Source organism: Mauremys reevesii, linkage group 22 (assembly GCF_016161935.1).
Source record: "Mauremys reevesii isolate NIE-2019 linkage group 22, ASM1616193v1, whole genome shotgun sequence".
Classification (NCBI taxonomy): domain Eukaryota; kingdom Metazoa; phylum Chordata; order Testudines; family Geoemydidae; genus Mauremys; species Mauremys reevesii.
In genome coordinates, this window is record NC_052644.1 from 2,837,942 (window position 1) to 2,853,515 (window position 15,574).

The following is a 15,574-nucleotide window of genomic DNA, read 5'->3' on the forward strand; positions in this document are numbered from 1 at the left end:
GTGGGTGGGGGGCTGGGAGCCAGGACTCCTGGGTTCTATCCCATGTTCTGGGAGGGGAGTAGGGGCTAGTGGTTAGAGCGGAGGGAGTTGGGAGCCAGGACTCCTGGGTTCTCTCCCCGGCTTGGCGAGGGGAGGGTCCAGGCTCTGTTGTAGAACTGTTCAGCTGGCCTCTCTGGAGCGTGTGGTCTTGGCTCTGACTCTGGCCCGTGCGCTGCCTTTCAGCAAACTGGACGAGGACTATCTGTACATGGCCTACGCCGACATCATGGCGAAGGTGAGTGACCCCAAGTCCACACCAGCTTCTCACAGCCCGTCTCACCCCCTGGCCCCTCCCAGCACACGTCCCACCCAGCGCCCCCTTCCCTTCCCAGTGTGTCCCCTCATTTCCCCTCCCCATCATTTACCGAGGCTGGTTTGAGCATTCTCAGGAGAGCCCATCGCACTTGTGAGCGGAGCCGGATTCGAACCCGGCTCTCTGGGTATTCAAGCAGCAAAGGATTTGAATCCTTCCCTCCCCGGACTCTCCCCTCACACCAGCTTTGCAGTAAGGGGCAGTTTACCCTTCCCCAGCACCTTCACAAACTTCTGTTCCTGCTACTCTGGAGTGGCCGCAGGAAAACGCCCAGGTCACAGCCCTGTGGGCAGTAGTAACAATGTAGTAACTTGAGAATAATGGCAAAATATCTTTGGAGTAGCAATGCCATAGCAGCTGTATAATATTTTTGGAATAACTGTGTGGTATCTTTGGAGCAGTGATGTAGCAACAGTGTAGTAGCTTTGGGGTATCTAGGTAGTGTCACTTTGTAATATTGCAGTATCTCTGTAGCAATGATGGAGTAATGGCTTCGTATCTCCAGAGTAGTAGCATGTGTCTTTGGAGTACACAGTATTAATGTAGTGTTACTGGAGTAACAAAGTACTAACAATTGTAGTGTTGCTGGAGTAACCGTGCCATATACCCGGAGTAACAATAGAGTAACAGCAGAATGTCTCTGGAGTAACAATGTACTAATGGCACAGTATCCCTGGAGTAACATTATAATGTCTCTGGAGTAATGATGTACTAACTTTGTAGTATCTCTGGAGTAGTGGTGTAATATATCTGGAGTAACAATGTACTGACAGTTTGGTATCTCCAGAGTAAAAATGTAGTATCTCCCGAATAATGGTGTTGTGTCTCTAGAGTAACAGTGTACTGACAGTGTGGTATCTCCAGAGTGATGACATAGTATCTCCAGAGTACCGGTGTAGTATCTCTGGAGTAGTGGCGTAGTATATCTGGAGTAACAATGTACTGACAGTTTGGTATCTCCAGAGTAATAATGTAGTATCTCCCGAATAATGGTGTTGTGTCTCTAGAGTAACAGTGTACTGACAGTGTGGTATCTCCAGAGTGACGACGTAGTATCTCCAGAGTACCAGTGTAGTATCACTGGAGTAATGCCATAGTATCTGGATTGGAGGGGGGAGGGGGGTATTTGGCTCCCCTCACTCTGGCTCCCTCTCACTTCCAGAGCTGTCACATTGAAGAAGGTGAAGAGAAAGGTGGTGAGAAAGACGAGGAGGAGGCCGAAGGCTCCTTTGAGGTAGGTGATCCCCCCTCACCTCCGGTCCTGGCCCCAGCTCCTGCCTGCGCTGACCCTTGTGTCTCCACCCCGCAGGAGAAGGAGATGGAGAAGCAGAAGCTGCTCTACCAGCAGTCACGGCTGCACAACCGTGGGGCGGCCGAGATGGTGCTGCAGATGATCAGCGCCTGCAAAGGTGAGATCGGACCCTCGCCTGGGGAGGGACAGTGGGGCGGCTTGACAGGGGGCTGGCAGGTTGTGGGGGGTGCCATGTGCCAGGCTGGTAACCAGCATTGCCTTGGTTGTCGGCAGGGGAGCCAGGCGCCATGGTGTCCTCCACCCTCAAGCTGGGCATCTCCATCCTGAACGGCGGCAACGTGGAAGTGCAGCAGGTACGGCCGGGCTGGCGTCACTCCCAGGGCCAGGTCCCCAGCACTTCGCTCAGTCCTTACGCAGGCAAAGATCCCTCTGAGCCTGGGAGTAACGGCCGAGGAGCTCGGCCACCTGCTGAGTAACCAGACAGTCATGTCCAAGTAACACATTAGTAACCGCTGAGTAACAGGTGAAGGAGTGTGGGGAAAGAGAGCTTATGCCCTGAGTAACAAGGGGAGTATGCAGTGAGTAATGGCTGAGTAATGAGTGAATGTGCACTGAGTAATGATGGACAACGTGCTGTGTAATGGCTGAATAACAATGGAGTAAGTGCTGAGTAACTAATGGGTACACTGAGTAATGAGGGAGGATGTGCTGAGTACAGCTGAGGAGCTAACAGGCATGCAGAGTAACGAGGCAGGACAGGTTGAGTAACGGGCTGAGTAACAGGCTGAGTAACAAGGGAGGACAGGCTGAGTAATGGGCTAACAGGCTGGGTAACGAGGGAGGATAGGCTGAATAATGGGCTGAGTAACGAGGGAGGACAGGCTGAGTAACGGGCTGGGTAACGAGGGAGGATAGGCTGAATAATGGGCTGAGTAACGAGGGAGGACGGGCTGAGTAACAAGCTGAGTAACAGGCTGAGTAACGAGGGAGGACAGGCTGAGTAACAGGCTGAGTAACGGGCTGAGTAACGAGGGAGGACAGGCTGAGTAACGGGCTGGGTAACGAGGGAGGATAGGCTGAATAATGGGCTGAGTAACGAGGGAGGACGGGCTGAGTAACAAGCTGAGTAACAAGCTGAGTAACGAGGGAGGACAGGCTGAGTAATGGGCTGAGTAACAAGGGAGGACGGGCTGAGTAACAAGCTGAGTAACGAGGGAGGACAGGTTGAGTAACTAACGGGTATGCTGAGTAACGAGTGAGTAGTTGCTGAGTAGCCACTCAGCATCGCTGCCTTTGTCCCCGCAGAAGATGCTGGACTACCTGAAGGAGAAGCGGGAGGTGGGTTTCTTCCAGAGCGTGCAGGCCCTGATGCAGACCTGCAGGTGAGTGGGGCCGTCCGTCGTGTGTCCCCGTCTGTCCCGGCCTGCGTCCCTTTCTCCCGCCCCACAGGCCGAGCTGGTCCCTGCCGGCCTCCTTTCCCTTCCTGCGTCCGGCCGGTCTCCGTCTCTCCTTGTGGTGCCAGCTGGTCCCCCTCCCTGCCCTGTTCCCACGGAGAGCCAGCCGTGGGGGGGACCCCCAGGCGAATCGATCCCCTTTGCCCAGAGCGGCATCGCACGGCCCTGTCCCCATCCCCCAGCAGCGGCCCCCTGCTCCCTACCCCCGGGGGGGGCTGGGCCCCTCCGTCGTGCTGCACTGGGGGGTGGAGGGTTGATGTTGATGGCAGGGTCACTCCACGCCCCTCCCCCCGGGCTCTCCTGACCCCCATTTCTCCCTGCAGCGTCCTGGACCTCAACGCCTTCGAGCGGCAGAACAAGGCCGAGGGGCTGGGCATGGTGACGGAGGAAGGAACAAGTGAGTCCGCGCTGCCCCCACCCCCGTCACTCCCAGCCCTGCAGCTCTCTGCCCCCCATCCCTCCCCAGCCCAGGACCCCCCCACATCTCAGCTCCAGCCCTGCAGCTCTCTGCCCCCCATCCCTCCCCGGCCCAGGCCCCCCCATCTCAGCACCAGCCCAGCAGATCTCTGCCCCCCATCCCTCCCCGGCCCAGGCTCCCTCCCACATCTCAGCCCCAGCCCAGCAGCTCTCTGCCCCCCATCCCTCCCCGGCCCAGGCCCCACATCTCAGCCCCAGCCCAGCAGATCTCTGCCCCCCATCCCTCCCCGGCCCAGGCCCCACATCTCAGCCCCAGCCCAGCAGATCTCTGCCCCCATCCTCTTGGCCAGGGCTGCTGGGGGTGGCGAGGTGCTGCCACAGCGAGGGAGTGATGGCCTCGGGGGACCTCAGGCCCCAATCCCAGCAGCCCCTGGGGCAGGGTCACTCACGCTAACGAAGCACCTAGCGGCCGGTGCTCGGACTGTGGCTGTTGGAGCCTCTAAGCTAACGGGCCTGAGTCGGAGCCGGGGTGTGTGGATCCGCAGGTCCCGGGTTCGATCCCCTCTCGGGGCAGGTGGCGGGGGCTGGGAGGGCAGGCTCTGGGGGCACCGCCCCGTGAAAGGGGGACGTCTAGGGCAGGTTATGGGGGGCACAGTGAGATGAGTCGGGGCCGCCCTGCCCCCAGGGGAAGTCCGGGGAGGGAGCTGATCCTGCAGTGGCTGCTGGGAAGGGCTGGATCAGCCGCTCTCATGGGGCTGGGCCCATCTAGCCCGGCCTCCCGTCTCCGCTGGGGGAACCCTGCAGCTAGAGCTGACGGGGCACCAGGGGCCCCTCCCCCTCTTTCCGCCGCGGCCCCTCCCCGCCCTCGGTTTGTGTTCATAGCTGCCGTGTGGTTGCGGGCTCCCCCCCAGAGTGAGGCACTGCTATTAATCCGGATTGTAATAACGCCCCTCCCCCCTTCCCGTCCCACCTGGGGCGGCTCCGACTCCACATTAATGGTGTTAATCTGGTTTTAATCATCTCCTTTTCCTTTGTGCTGTGACGTGTTGCACTCACCTCCTCTCTCCTCCCCTTCTCTTCCCTCCCCCTCCCCGCTCCCCCTATCCCCCTCTCACCGGCGCCCCCAGTCATCCGTCGGGAAAATGGTAAATAACCCACGGCTGTGGTGGTTTCTTTTTCCGGGCATTTTCTTGGTCTGTTTTCTAACCCGGCGGGCTTGTCCCGACGCCAATGGCTGATCAGAACCCCCTGCCCCCCTACATGGGCCCTGCCCATCCGTCGTGGGGTGGGGAGTCGCCGACAGGCATGTTGGGGCCGGAGGGGGAGGGGCAGCTCTGTCTTTGTTGTTGTAGGGTTGCTAGTGAGCACCGGCCTGCCTGTGCTGATGTGTTTCTTGGAGGGAGCTGAGGCTGGCCTCGTGGGTTTGTTATCGTAGGGTTGCTTGGCTGGGGGAGGAAGCACAAGCTAAGCATGTCGGTTTGTTATTCTAGGGTCTCTCAAGCACGGAGCTGTGCTCGCAGGTTGTTGTGTTGCACGTGGGTGCTAGGCTGCCGTATTACCGCACGTACACTCGAGGTTACTTAGCCACACACGCTCACTTGTTATCATTGCGGGGGCCTGTTCGCTGCCGGGTTGTGTACGTCGGCTTGTTATGGTAGGGTCGCCCCTTGCCAAGTCTGCGTTGCTCTCAGTCTGAGGGAGCATCAGGAAACGCCGATTTCAATCAGTGCTGGGAATCAGGTTTTGCACTTGTACTTTTTAGTTATTTCCCTGCCGAGGGCTTGATTCCCATCAACCTTTTATGGCATCCAGGACAACTTCTGCCAGTCAGGACAACACCCCCCAGCTACAGGCGTCGGTTGACGGTTTGTGCGGCTTAACTTGCCCGGAGTCAGAGTCTACCATTCTATGGTTGGGATTTTTCCAGAGAAGGGCGAACGGTGCCTTTCTCGTTTGCTAGACGTCGACGCCATTTCTACGGGTGATTTGCGTCAAGCTCCGTTTGGGTGGAAATGTTCAACTCAGTGGCAATTGCACAAAACCAGCGTTTGAATGAAAACAAATGGGCTGGAAACATTAAAAATTAAAAAGTTTATCAGGCGGCGTTTTGCAGTGAAAACTAGCTGATCTAATCAGCAAAGGAAGCGTCTGTGGCTAGTGAAATGTAGCGGCCGTTTCTGGATACCATGGCCTTCAGGATTGTAGAACTAGTAGATCTCGTCCTCTCCAAGACTGGGGAAGGAAACAGTCTCCCAGTCGGTCACTGAACTTGAGTGGCCTGGCCAGTGAATTGAACTAGTTGAATAAACTGAAAAGGCTAAAATATTCCCTCTGCCCTTCCCGAAGCCGGCTTAGCCCATCGGCAAACCCCGGCTCCTGGGGCTCATCTGGGGACTTGCACCAGTTCAATGCTGCGACTTGCTGGGAAATTCGGCAGCAAATATGGATGGGCTGAATCTTCGTTTCTGTATTTGGGTTAAAATGTTTTAACAGTTTATAAACTTAGGTTGTGATGTTGATTATCAATTTCCAATTTAATTTTAAATAGGTTTAATGTTTAAAAATAAACCGGTATTTAATTTAAATTTTAAAAAAATCTGATTTAAATTTTAAAATACCCTTTTGGGTTTTTTCAACAATCAAGGTTATCGCCCCTGTTGCACATGCTGGTTTTTTATGGAAGGCAGACCCAGCAGGGGGCGCTTGTTTGTTATGGTAGGGTCTCCCTGCGGGGGGGCTGGTTTGTTATGGTGGGCAGACCCAGCTGTGAATGCTGGTTTGTTATGGTAGGGTCTCCCTGGGGATGCTGGTTTGTTATGGTAGGGTCTCCCGGGGGCGGGGGCTGGTTTGTTATGGTGGGTAGACCCAGCCGGGAATGCTGGTTTGTTATGGTAGGGTCTCCCCAGGGGGAGGCTTTGTTATGGTAGGGTCTCTGGGGGGGGGAGCTGGTTTGTTATGGTGGGCAGACCCAGCCTGGGAGCTGTGGTGACCGCTGTGCCGTGCTGTCTCCCCCCTCCCCGGGGTGTGTCAGGCTCGGGGGTTCTGATCAGCCTTGCAGGGGAGGGGGAGAGTGTTTCCGTGGCTCCACGTGGCATGTCCTGCAGCTTAGGCCCCGCCCCCAGCGTGCCCCTGGCAGCCTGGAACCGGTGCCTGCCGGGCGTGGCCTCTCCCGATCTGCACTGAATACTAACCGCACCCCTTGCCCCCGCCCCCTGCGCTGGAACCAGGGTGCTCCGGTGCCCTCGCCATGAGCCACGTTCCCCACTCTCCTCAGGGACTCGCCCGCCCCATCTGATACCCTGTCACGGACCCTTCTCCTCCCCCAGCCCTCTCCGGTCTGTTGGGGCTACGGGCCAGACTCCAGCCAGCTCAACGCCCTGGGTAGGCGTCTTTGTGTTACTGACGTGGCGGCCTGTAGCCCCTGAACTGGAGAGGAGCGACGTGCCGTCTCTGTAGTAACACTGGTGTCTTTCTTCTTCGGGTGCTTGTTCATGTCCAGTGCAATCAGGTGTGCGTGGCAGCTGGAAGATTCCCCCCTAGCAGTGGCCGTAGGGTCGGCCTGGGCACCCCCGGGAGTCGCGCCTTCATGGCACCCAATATGGGACCCTGCCAACCCGCCACCCGCTCAGTTCCTCCTTGCGGCTTTGCAGTATCTAGCCTAGTGTACAGAGTTAGCACAGTAGTTATCGCTGGTGTAGATTCCTTATCAGTTTCCTTTGGGGGGGCCTTCCCCCGACGTCTTCCCCCGGCACCGGCGTATGCCTCGGTCCCCAGGCTTTAAACCGTGCTCGGACTGTGGCAGGTTTCTGCCAAGACGCGACCCACACTCATAGGGCCTTAAGTGTCTGGGCAAAGGGCATCCCTGACACCGCTGCAAGATCTGTAAAGGGTTTTGCCCGAGGACCCTTGAGGACAGAGAGCAGCGCCTCCGGGCATTACTTGTGGAGGTGGCTTTTCAGCCCCCGTGGGAGCCCGCCGTGCCTGACGCAGCCTTGAGCGCCGCGTCCTCAGTGTGCAGCGCTCCGGTGCTGTCGGTGCACGAACCGGTGCCGAGGAAGGACTCAGTCAGAGACCCTCGGCGCCGGCATCAGTGAGGCCGCTCTTCCCGGCCATCTCCAGCACCCGAAGCTGGAGTCGTTGCACCTCACAACATGCAAGCTGAACCCAATGGAACTTGCCTGCTCAGACCAGGTTAGACAAGTCCTCCTGGGCAGTAGGAAACCTATCTTGTGAAGTGGAAGAGATTTTCAATCTGGATGGCGCAGCATCATTCATCCCCAACGCTCGCCTCGGAGCCACGAATACTGGACTGTCTTCTCCAGCTCAAACCGCAGGGGCTGTCCGTGTCGTTAGTAAGGGTTCACCTCAGTGCCATTTCAGCCTTCCATCCAGACGCCGAGGGACGGTCGGTCCTCGCCAGCCCTATGGTCAGTCATTTTCTGAAAGGTCTCGACAGGCAATATGCACACATCAGGCAGCCGATCCCGCTTAACTTGGTCCTTTCCAAACTGACGGGGCCGCCATATGAACCACTGGCAACGTTCTCCCTGCTCCCTCTCTCGTACAAGGTGACGTTTCTGGTAGCCATAACCTCAGCTAGGAGGATGTCTGAGCTCAGGGCCTTAACATCCAACCCTCCCTACACTGTGTTCTGGAAGGACACGGTGCCGCTCAGGCCTCTCCTGGCTTTTCTCCCGAAAGTCGTCTCCCATTTTTACATCAGCCAGGACATCTTCCTTCCGGTGTTCTACCCTAAGCCGCACTTGAGCGGCGGGGAGCAGAGGCTTCTCTTGTTGGACGTCCCGCAGAGCGTTCGCCTTCTACATCAAGAGAACAAAGCCGTTTTGAAAGTCCATTCAACTCTCCGTGGCTGTGGCGGCCAGAATGAAAGGTCTTCCTGTTTCCTCTCCGCGGATTTCGTCGTGGATCATGTCGTGCATACGTGAGTGCGACAGCCTGCTCCTTCGATCACTGCGCACTCCACCACGCGCTGTGCGATCACCCAGCAGGCCTGAGACCACGCAGCCTTTGGCAGAGCGGTGCTCCAATCAGAGAACAATGAACCTTGGGCTTGGGAGTCGCCTGATTGGAATGGACAGGAACAAGCACTCGAAGAAGAAAAAACAGCTACTCAGCTTCTCGTAACTGTTCTTCAAGACGTGTTGTTCATGCCCAGTCCAACACCCACCCTCCAACCCCTCTGTCGGGGTAGCCGGCAAGAAGGAACTGAGGGGGTGGTGGGTCGGCAGGGTCCCATATTGGGCGCCATGAAGGCTTGATTCCAAGGGGCGCCCAGGCCGACCCTATGGATGCTGCTGGGGGAAAATCTTCCCGGTTGGCGAGCACGCGGCGCGCACACACTGATTGCAATGGACGTGAACAACACGTCTCGGAGAACAACAGTTACAAGAAGGCGAGTAGCCGTTCCTTGTAGCAGCACCATAGTAGTGATGTATCCTCATAGAAACGTTGTGGTCACTTTCTAGTAAAGCTGTGGTGTCTTTGGGGTGTCCGTGAGATCGAATGTTCACAATATTGTGGCGTCTTTCTATAAATTATATGGTGTCTCTGTAGTATCTTTGTAGTAACAATGTGGTGTCCTGTAATAACAATGCAGTAGTATCTTCATAGGACCTTCGTGGTGGTTTTGTAATAGCTATGTGGTGCTTTTGTAGTCTGTTTGGCGTATCAGTTGGAGTAACAATATAAAAATATTTTCATAGTATCTTTGTAGTAGTATGTTCAGAGGATCTGTGTAGTAACAATATAGTAACAACCCTTGCTGCATCTCTGTACTAATATTGTCATAGTAACTTTGTAGTATATTTGTGTTACCAGTGAGGTAGTATCTGGGTAGTAACAATGTAGTTCTTTTGCAGTGTCTCTGTTCTAATATTGTGGTAGTATCTGTGTGGTAACCATATGCAAGTATCCGTGTAGTAACAATGTAATAGCATCTTTGCAGTATCCTTGTAGTAACAATGTAGTAGCATCTTTGCAGTATCTCTGTTCTAATATTGTGATAGTATCTGTGTAGTACCTTCAGGAAGTGGTGGCTTGGGAATCGTAACTGTCACACGCACACACTAGCGTCTCTCTAAACAGCACAGCAGCAGACACAATTGGGGGCAAATCTCCCTAGACCTGGGTGAGACGACCTCAGGTGACCTCTTCCTACCCCCTGCCCTGCTCCCTGCTCCCCAGCGCCGTGATCTCCAGTGATCAGGGGAGAGGAAGGGGGAGTCGGCAATGGGGAGAATCCTAGCTGCGAAGGGGAGGAAGCGAACGGTGGAAAAGGGGCTGGTCATTAACGCCGCGTGGGGCGATATGAATCTGCCTGGGGGCCAGGCACACAGCCCCTGCCCGCAACGGCATTAACGCCCAGTGCCGCAGTGTGGCTGGTGTGACCGACCCTCTGCCCTTTGCCACTGATCCTGTTAACCAGCCAGGAGTCACATCCAGCTGGGGCCAGATGTGGCAGATGTTACTCTGACTCGACTCTTACGATAGTCCTGTGTTTATTCCTACATTACTCCGACATTACTGGACTGCTCCTGCATTATTCCAGCAGTACCCTGATTTTACTCCTAGTTACTCTACTTTCTCTGACTTTACTCCTAGTCACTCTAGTTACCCTGACTTTACTCTGACTTTACTTCTCATTAGCCTGACTTGTGCCTACATTACTCAGACTTAATTCTTGCAAAACTCCCACCTCTCTCTTTGCCTGAGTTCAGATGTCAGGATTTGGCCCCAACAGAATTTTTTAAACGTTAATACTGGTCCCTCTCCCCCAATACCCTCCCCTCCTCCCTCTGAATTCTCTTGATCCTCCCACCCTACCGCCCGCCGCACCGGCCAGGCAGGGACCCTGCCGGGACCAGCTCTGCTGGCACCAGGATGTCAGGGGTGAGGATATTGTTCTCCAGCTGGTAAAAAGAAACAATATCCCGCCCGACCTATCCGCCACGGGCGACAACTCAGAGGAGCCCTGCGGGTCCCTAATGAGACGCATGCTGCCTGAACCCACTAACCTGAGCTGAATCCTGCAGGCCTTCTTCAGGCTCAACTCCCATGCGAACCAGTGGGCCAGATCCTGAGCTCCTTACTCGGGGGTTACTCCTTACTTACTCACGGTGGGGGTTGCTCCCTCCCCGCTTGGGGGTTTCTACCTCCTTACTGAGGGATTACTCGCTCCCGACTTGGGGGTTACTCCCTCCTTACTTGGGGCGGGGGTTACTCTCTCCCTACTCAGGGTTTACTCCATCCTTACTCAGGGTGGGGGTTGCTCCCTTCCCGCTTGGGGGTTTCTACCTCCTTACTGAGGGATTACTCGCTCCCGACTTGGGGGTTACTCCCTCCTTACTTGGGGCGAGGGTTACTCTCTCCCTACTCGGGGTTTACTCCATCCTTACTCTGGGTTTACTCCATCCTTACTCAGGGTGGGGGTTACTCCCTCTTACGATCTCATAGTGTTGAGCCCTGAGCAAGGCCTTCGAGGTGGTGCCCCTGTGTGCTGTGTCCCAGAGTGTGGGCTGCCTGGCTGCCACTGGCCCCTCTCCCCATGCCCCCTGCGTGTGCTAACCCGGGTGGCGCTGCACCCAGGCCCCCTCGCCCGGTCGCGGCTGCTAACGTTGGCCAGTTCTGTCTCTCCCCCTCCCCTTGCCCCGCTCTAGGAGAGAAGGTGATGGCAGACGACGAGTTCACGCAGGATCTCTTCCGGTTCCTGCAGCTCCTGTGTGAGGGCCACAACAACGGTACGGCCGGCTGGCTCGGCTCGGGGGCCGCACGGAGCCCAGGGGCCGAGGGGAAGGCCTGGCTCCTCGGGGGCGGGCAGTGGGGGGGCCTGAAGGGAGTGGGGGGGTGCAGCTGGCTGGCTGGGTACCCTGTGGGTAGCAGGGCAGGAGGCGGGGTGCCGGGGTGGGCTCTGGGGTGGGCGCATGGGCAGGTAGGGCAGGTGGATGGGGATGGGAAGCCGGGGATGGATGAAGAGGCAGGCGGGGCCTGCAGATGGGTATGTGGATGGGGTGGATTGTGGGTGGGTACCTGGGTCGATGGGAGCCTGGGTGGGCCGTGGGTAGATGTGGGGTGCTGTGGGGGCACTGTAGGGTGGGCCTGTGGGCAGTATGGGTAGGTGGAGGTGGGCGCTGTGGGGCAGAGGGCCTGTGGGCACTATGGGTAAGTGGAGGGCGCTGTGGGGCGTGGGCACTATGGGTAGGTGGAGGTGGGTGCTGTGGGTGGGGGCAGAGGGCCTGTCAGGCCATACGCATTATGGATAGATGGGGGCGGGTGCTGCGGGTGGGGGCCGTGGGCACTATGGGTAGGTGGGGACAGGCTCTGTGGGGAGTGGGGCTGTGGGCACCATGGGTAGGTGGGGCGGGCTCTGTGGGGATAAGTGGGGTGGGGTGCTGTGGACACTATGGGTAGGTGGGGCGCTGTGGGTGGGGCCGTGGGCTCTGTGGGGATAAGTGGGAGGGTGGGGGCTGTGGGCACTATGGGTAGGTGGGGCGCTGTGGCTGGGGGCCGTGGGCACTGTGGGGATAAGTGGGAGGCGGGGGCTGTGGGCACTATGGGTAGGTGGGGGGGCGCTGTGGCTGGGGGGGCCGTGGGCACTATGGGTAGGTGGGGGGGCAGGCGCTGCTGGTGGTCAGAGGCAGAATCCCACGCATGACCAAGACATTGTGGGTGGGGAGCAAAGCCCCCACGCCCGGCCCGGCCCCCCCGTGCCAAGGGGTCTGGGCAGCGCTCGGCAGCGGGTCGCTGCGAGGGCCTGACCCGGCGTCTCCCCCCTGCAGATTTCCAGAACTACCTGCGCACGCAGACCGGCAACACGACCACCGTCAACATCATCATCTGCACCGTGGACTATCTGCTGCGACTGCAGGTCAGCGCCCCGCCCCGCCCCCACCGCACCCCACCGCCCTGCCCCCGCCCCCGCCAGTGGGCACCGGCCCCCGGACACCCCTCCCTGCCAGGCAGCCGTCTCCTGCAGCGTCCCCCTGGCCGGCCCGTGGCACAGACGGCCTGGTGGCGGGGGGACGGTACCTGCAGCCGATGGGGGAGGGGGGGCTTAGCCCCAGGATCAGCACTAACCCCCCTGCCGCCCCCAGGAGTCCATCAGCGACTTCTACTGGTACTACTCGGGCAAGGACGTCGTCGACGAGCAGGGCAAGCGCAACTTCTCCAAGGCCATGGCTGTGGCCAAGCAGGTCTTCAACAGCCTGACGGAGTATATCCAGGTACGGCCCCCGGGCGCGGCCCCCGGCGCTGCCCCCTGGCACTGCCCCCTGGCACTGCCCCCTGGCACTGCCCCCAGGCCAGCCAGGTACGGCCCCCGGTGCTGCCCCCTGGCGCTGCCCCCAGGACATCCAGGTACGGCCCGGCGCTGCCCCTGGCGCTGCCCCAGGACATCCAGGTGCCCCGGCGCTGCCCCTGGCACTGCCCCCAGGCCAGCCAGGTACGGCCCCGGTGCTGCCCCGGCGCTGCCCCAGGCACTGCCCCAGGACATCCAGGTACGGCCCGGCGCTGCCCCCAGTATATCCAGGTACGGCCCGGCGCTGCCCCCCGGCGCTGCCCCCAGGACATCCAGGTACGGCCCGGCGCTGCCCCCAGGACATCCGGGTACGGCCCGGCGCTGCCCCCAGGACATCCGGGTATGGCCCGGCGCTGCCCCCAGGCGCTGCCCCCAGTATATCCAGGTACGGCCCGGCGCTGCCCCCAGGATATCTAGGTACAGCCCAGGCGCTGCCCCCTGGCGCTGCCCCCAGGATATCTAGGTACAGCACAGGCGCTGCCCCCAGGACATCCAGGTACGGCCCCCAGTGCTGCCCCGGTACATCCAGGTACGGCTGCATCTGCACCCTGCCTGCTCCCATTCTCTGCACCAGCAAGGAAATAAATAGATGCAGCTGTGACCCTGTGGGTGGACAGGATCCCTGTATAACCAGCCGACGCCCCACCCCAGAGGTGGCTGCGTCCCCACACTGGGTGACGGCTTCCTGTATAACCAGCCGACTCCCCACCCCAGAGGTGGCTGCGTCCCCACACTGGGTGAGGGATCCCAGTATAACCAGCCCCACCCCAGAGGTGGCTGCGTCCCCGCACTGGGTGAGGGATCCCAGTATAACCAGCCCCACCCCAGAGGTGGCTGCGTCCCCACACTGGGTGAGGGATCCCTGTATAACCAGCCGACGCCCCACCCCAGAGGTGGCTGCGTCCCCGCACTGGGTGAAGGGTTCCTGTATAACCAGCCGACGCCCCACCCCAGAGGTGGCTGCGTCCCCGCACTGGGTGAGGGATCCCTGTATAACCATCCGACGCCCCACCCCAGAGGTGGCTGCGTCTCCGGGCCGGGCGAGGGTCCCCGTGGGCGGTTAGTGCAGGGTTGGGTTCTGCGGCTGCCCGGTGACTCTGTCTCTCCCCCGCAGGGCCCGTGCACGGGGAACCAGCAGAGCCTGGCGCACAGCAGGCTCTGGGACGCCGTGGTCGGCTTCCTCCATGTCTTTGCCCACATGATGATGAAGCTGGCTCAGGTAACCCAGCTGCCGGGGCGGGGGGGGCATGTAGGGGGACGTCTGTCTCCCCCCCCAAGGGGTCGCCCGGCTCCTCGGGGCTCGCCGGGCTTGGGGCAAGCGTTCGGTGGCCAGCCGCAGACGTTGGTAGCCACCCTGGCCCGTTCGGTAGCCAGCTGCTCCAGGTCGATTTCCGCCGCCTGGGGCAGCCCCCGCGAGTGTCTGCTGGGGCTGGGCCGCCCACATGGGTCCCGATCTGGGGCTGGGGCCTCCCCGCCTGTGCTCATCCAAGGCTTCCCTCCCCCGATCGCTGGTTCCGAGCTGCCCCCCCCCCCGCCCCCGCTGGTTCCCATCCGGCTGCGGGGGGCGGGAATGGAGACCAGGGAGAAGGATTTGGAGTTCAGCTGAAGTGCCCCCCAAACCTAACCCCTCCCCCCAGTAGGTCTCGTAGTTGCCGAGTTGGGGGGAGAGTCTGTGACCCCTTCAGTGGCCGCACTAACCCAGATCGCTCTGTGCCCTGCCTGTCCTCCCCTCCCCCGATCCGTGGCAGCAGCTTTGGGTGTCTCTGTATTTCCGTCTCGCCTTCCTTTATGAGCCGCGCCCGGCAGAGCGGGCCCCCCCCCTCCAGGCCGGGTGCAGCTCCCTGCGCGGCAGGGCAGAGGTAGGGACCCCCATGCAGCCCTGGTGGGGAGCCGCCAGGGCAGAATCAGGCCGTGGGCCAGGGGCCTGGCCCCACAGACGGCCACTCTGCAGATGGCAAGGGGAGGGCCCAGGCCCAGTGCTGCCGCAGGGCAAAGTGTGACAATGAATGAGGGGAAGCAGGGGAAGGATCCTGGGATGGGGCTGTGCTCAAGCAGGACTCTTGTCCGTCCACCCGTCTGTCCGTTCACCCATCCTATCCGTCCACCCAGCCCTTCATCCACCCACCCAGCCCTTCATCCTCCTACATCCCATCCATCCATCCTCCTACACCCACATCCATCCATCATCCTCCTACACCCCCATCCATCCATCCATCCATCCATCATCCTCCTACACCCCCATCCATCCATCCTCCTACACCCCCATCCATCCATCCTCCTACACCCCCATCCATCCATCCATCCATCCATCATCCTCCTACACCCCCATCCATCCATCCATCCATCCATCCATCCATCCATCCACTTACACCCCCATCCATCCATCCTCCTACAGCCCCATCCACCCATACATCCATCCTCCTACACCCCCATCCATCCATCCGTCCATCCATCCATCCTCCTACACCCCCATCCATCCATCCTCCTACCCCCATCCATCCATCCATCCATCCTCCTACAGCCCTATCCATCCACCCATCCACCCTCCTACAGCCCTATCCATCCACCCATACATCCATCCTCCTACACCCCCATCCATCCATCCATCCAGCCATCCAGCATCCTCCTACACCCCCATCCATCCATCCATCCTCCTACACCCCCATCCATCCATCCATCCTCCTACACCCCCATCCATCCATCCATCCATCCATCCATCCTCCTACACCCCACCCATCCATCCATCCTCCTACACCCCCATCCATCCATCCATTCTCCTACACCCC

The 15,574-nt window shown here is 59.3% G+C and overlaps 1 protein-coding gene across 1 annotated transcript in view; it reads left to right on the forward strand.

Moving 5' to 3' along the window:
• The window catches only part of RYR1 (ryanodine receptor 1), a 109,006-nt gene that overhangs the window by 75,774 nt on the left and 17,658 nt on the right, over positions 1–15,574 (forward strand). Inside the window, 11 exon segments of the mRNA XM_039509927.1 lie at positions 223–274; positions 1,515–1,586; positions 1,662–1,761; positions 1,878–1,957; positions 2,910–2,986; positions 3,382–3,455; positions 4,603–4,620; positions 11,152–11,232; positions 12,271–12,359; positions 12,586–12,714; positions 13,903–14,007. Of these exon segments, the coding sequence (XP_039365861.1) occupies positions 223–274; positions 1,515–1,586; positions 1,662–1,761; positions 1,878–1,957; positions 2,910–2,986; positions 3,382–3,455; positions 4,603–4,620; positions 11,152–11,232; positions 12,271–12,359; positions 12,586–12,714; positions 13,903–14,007 (877 nt within the window).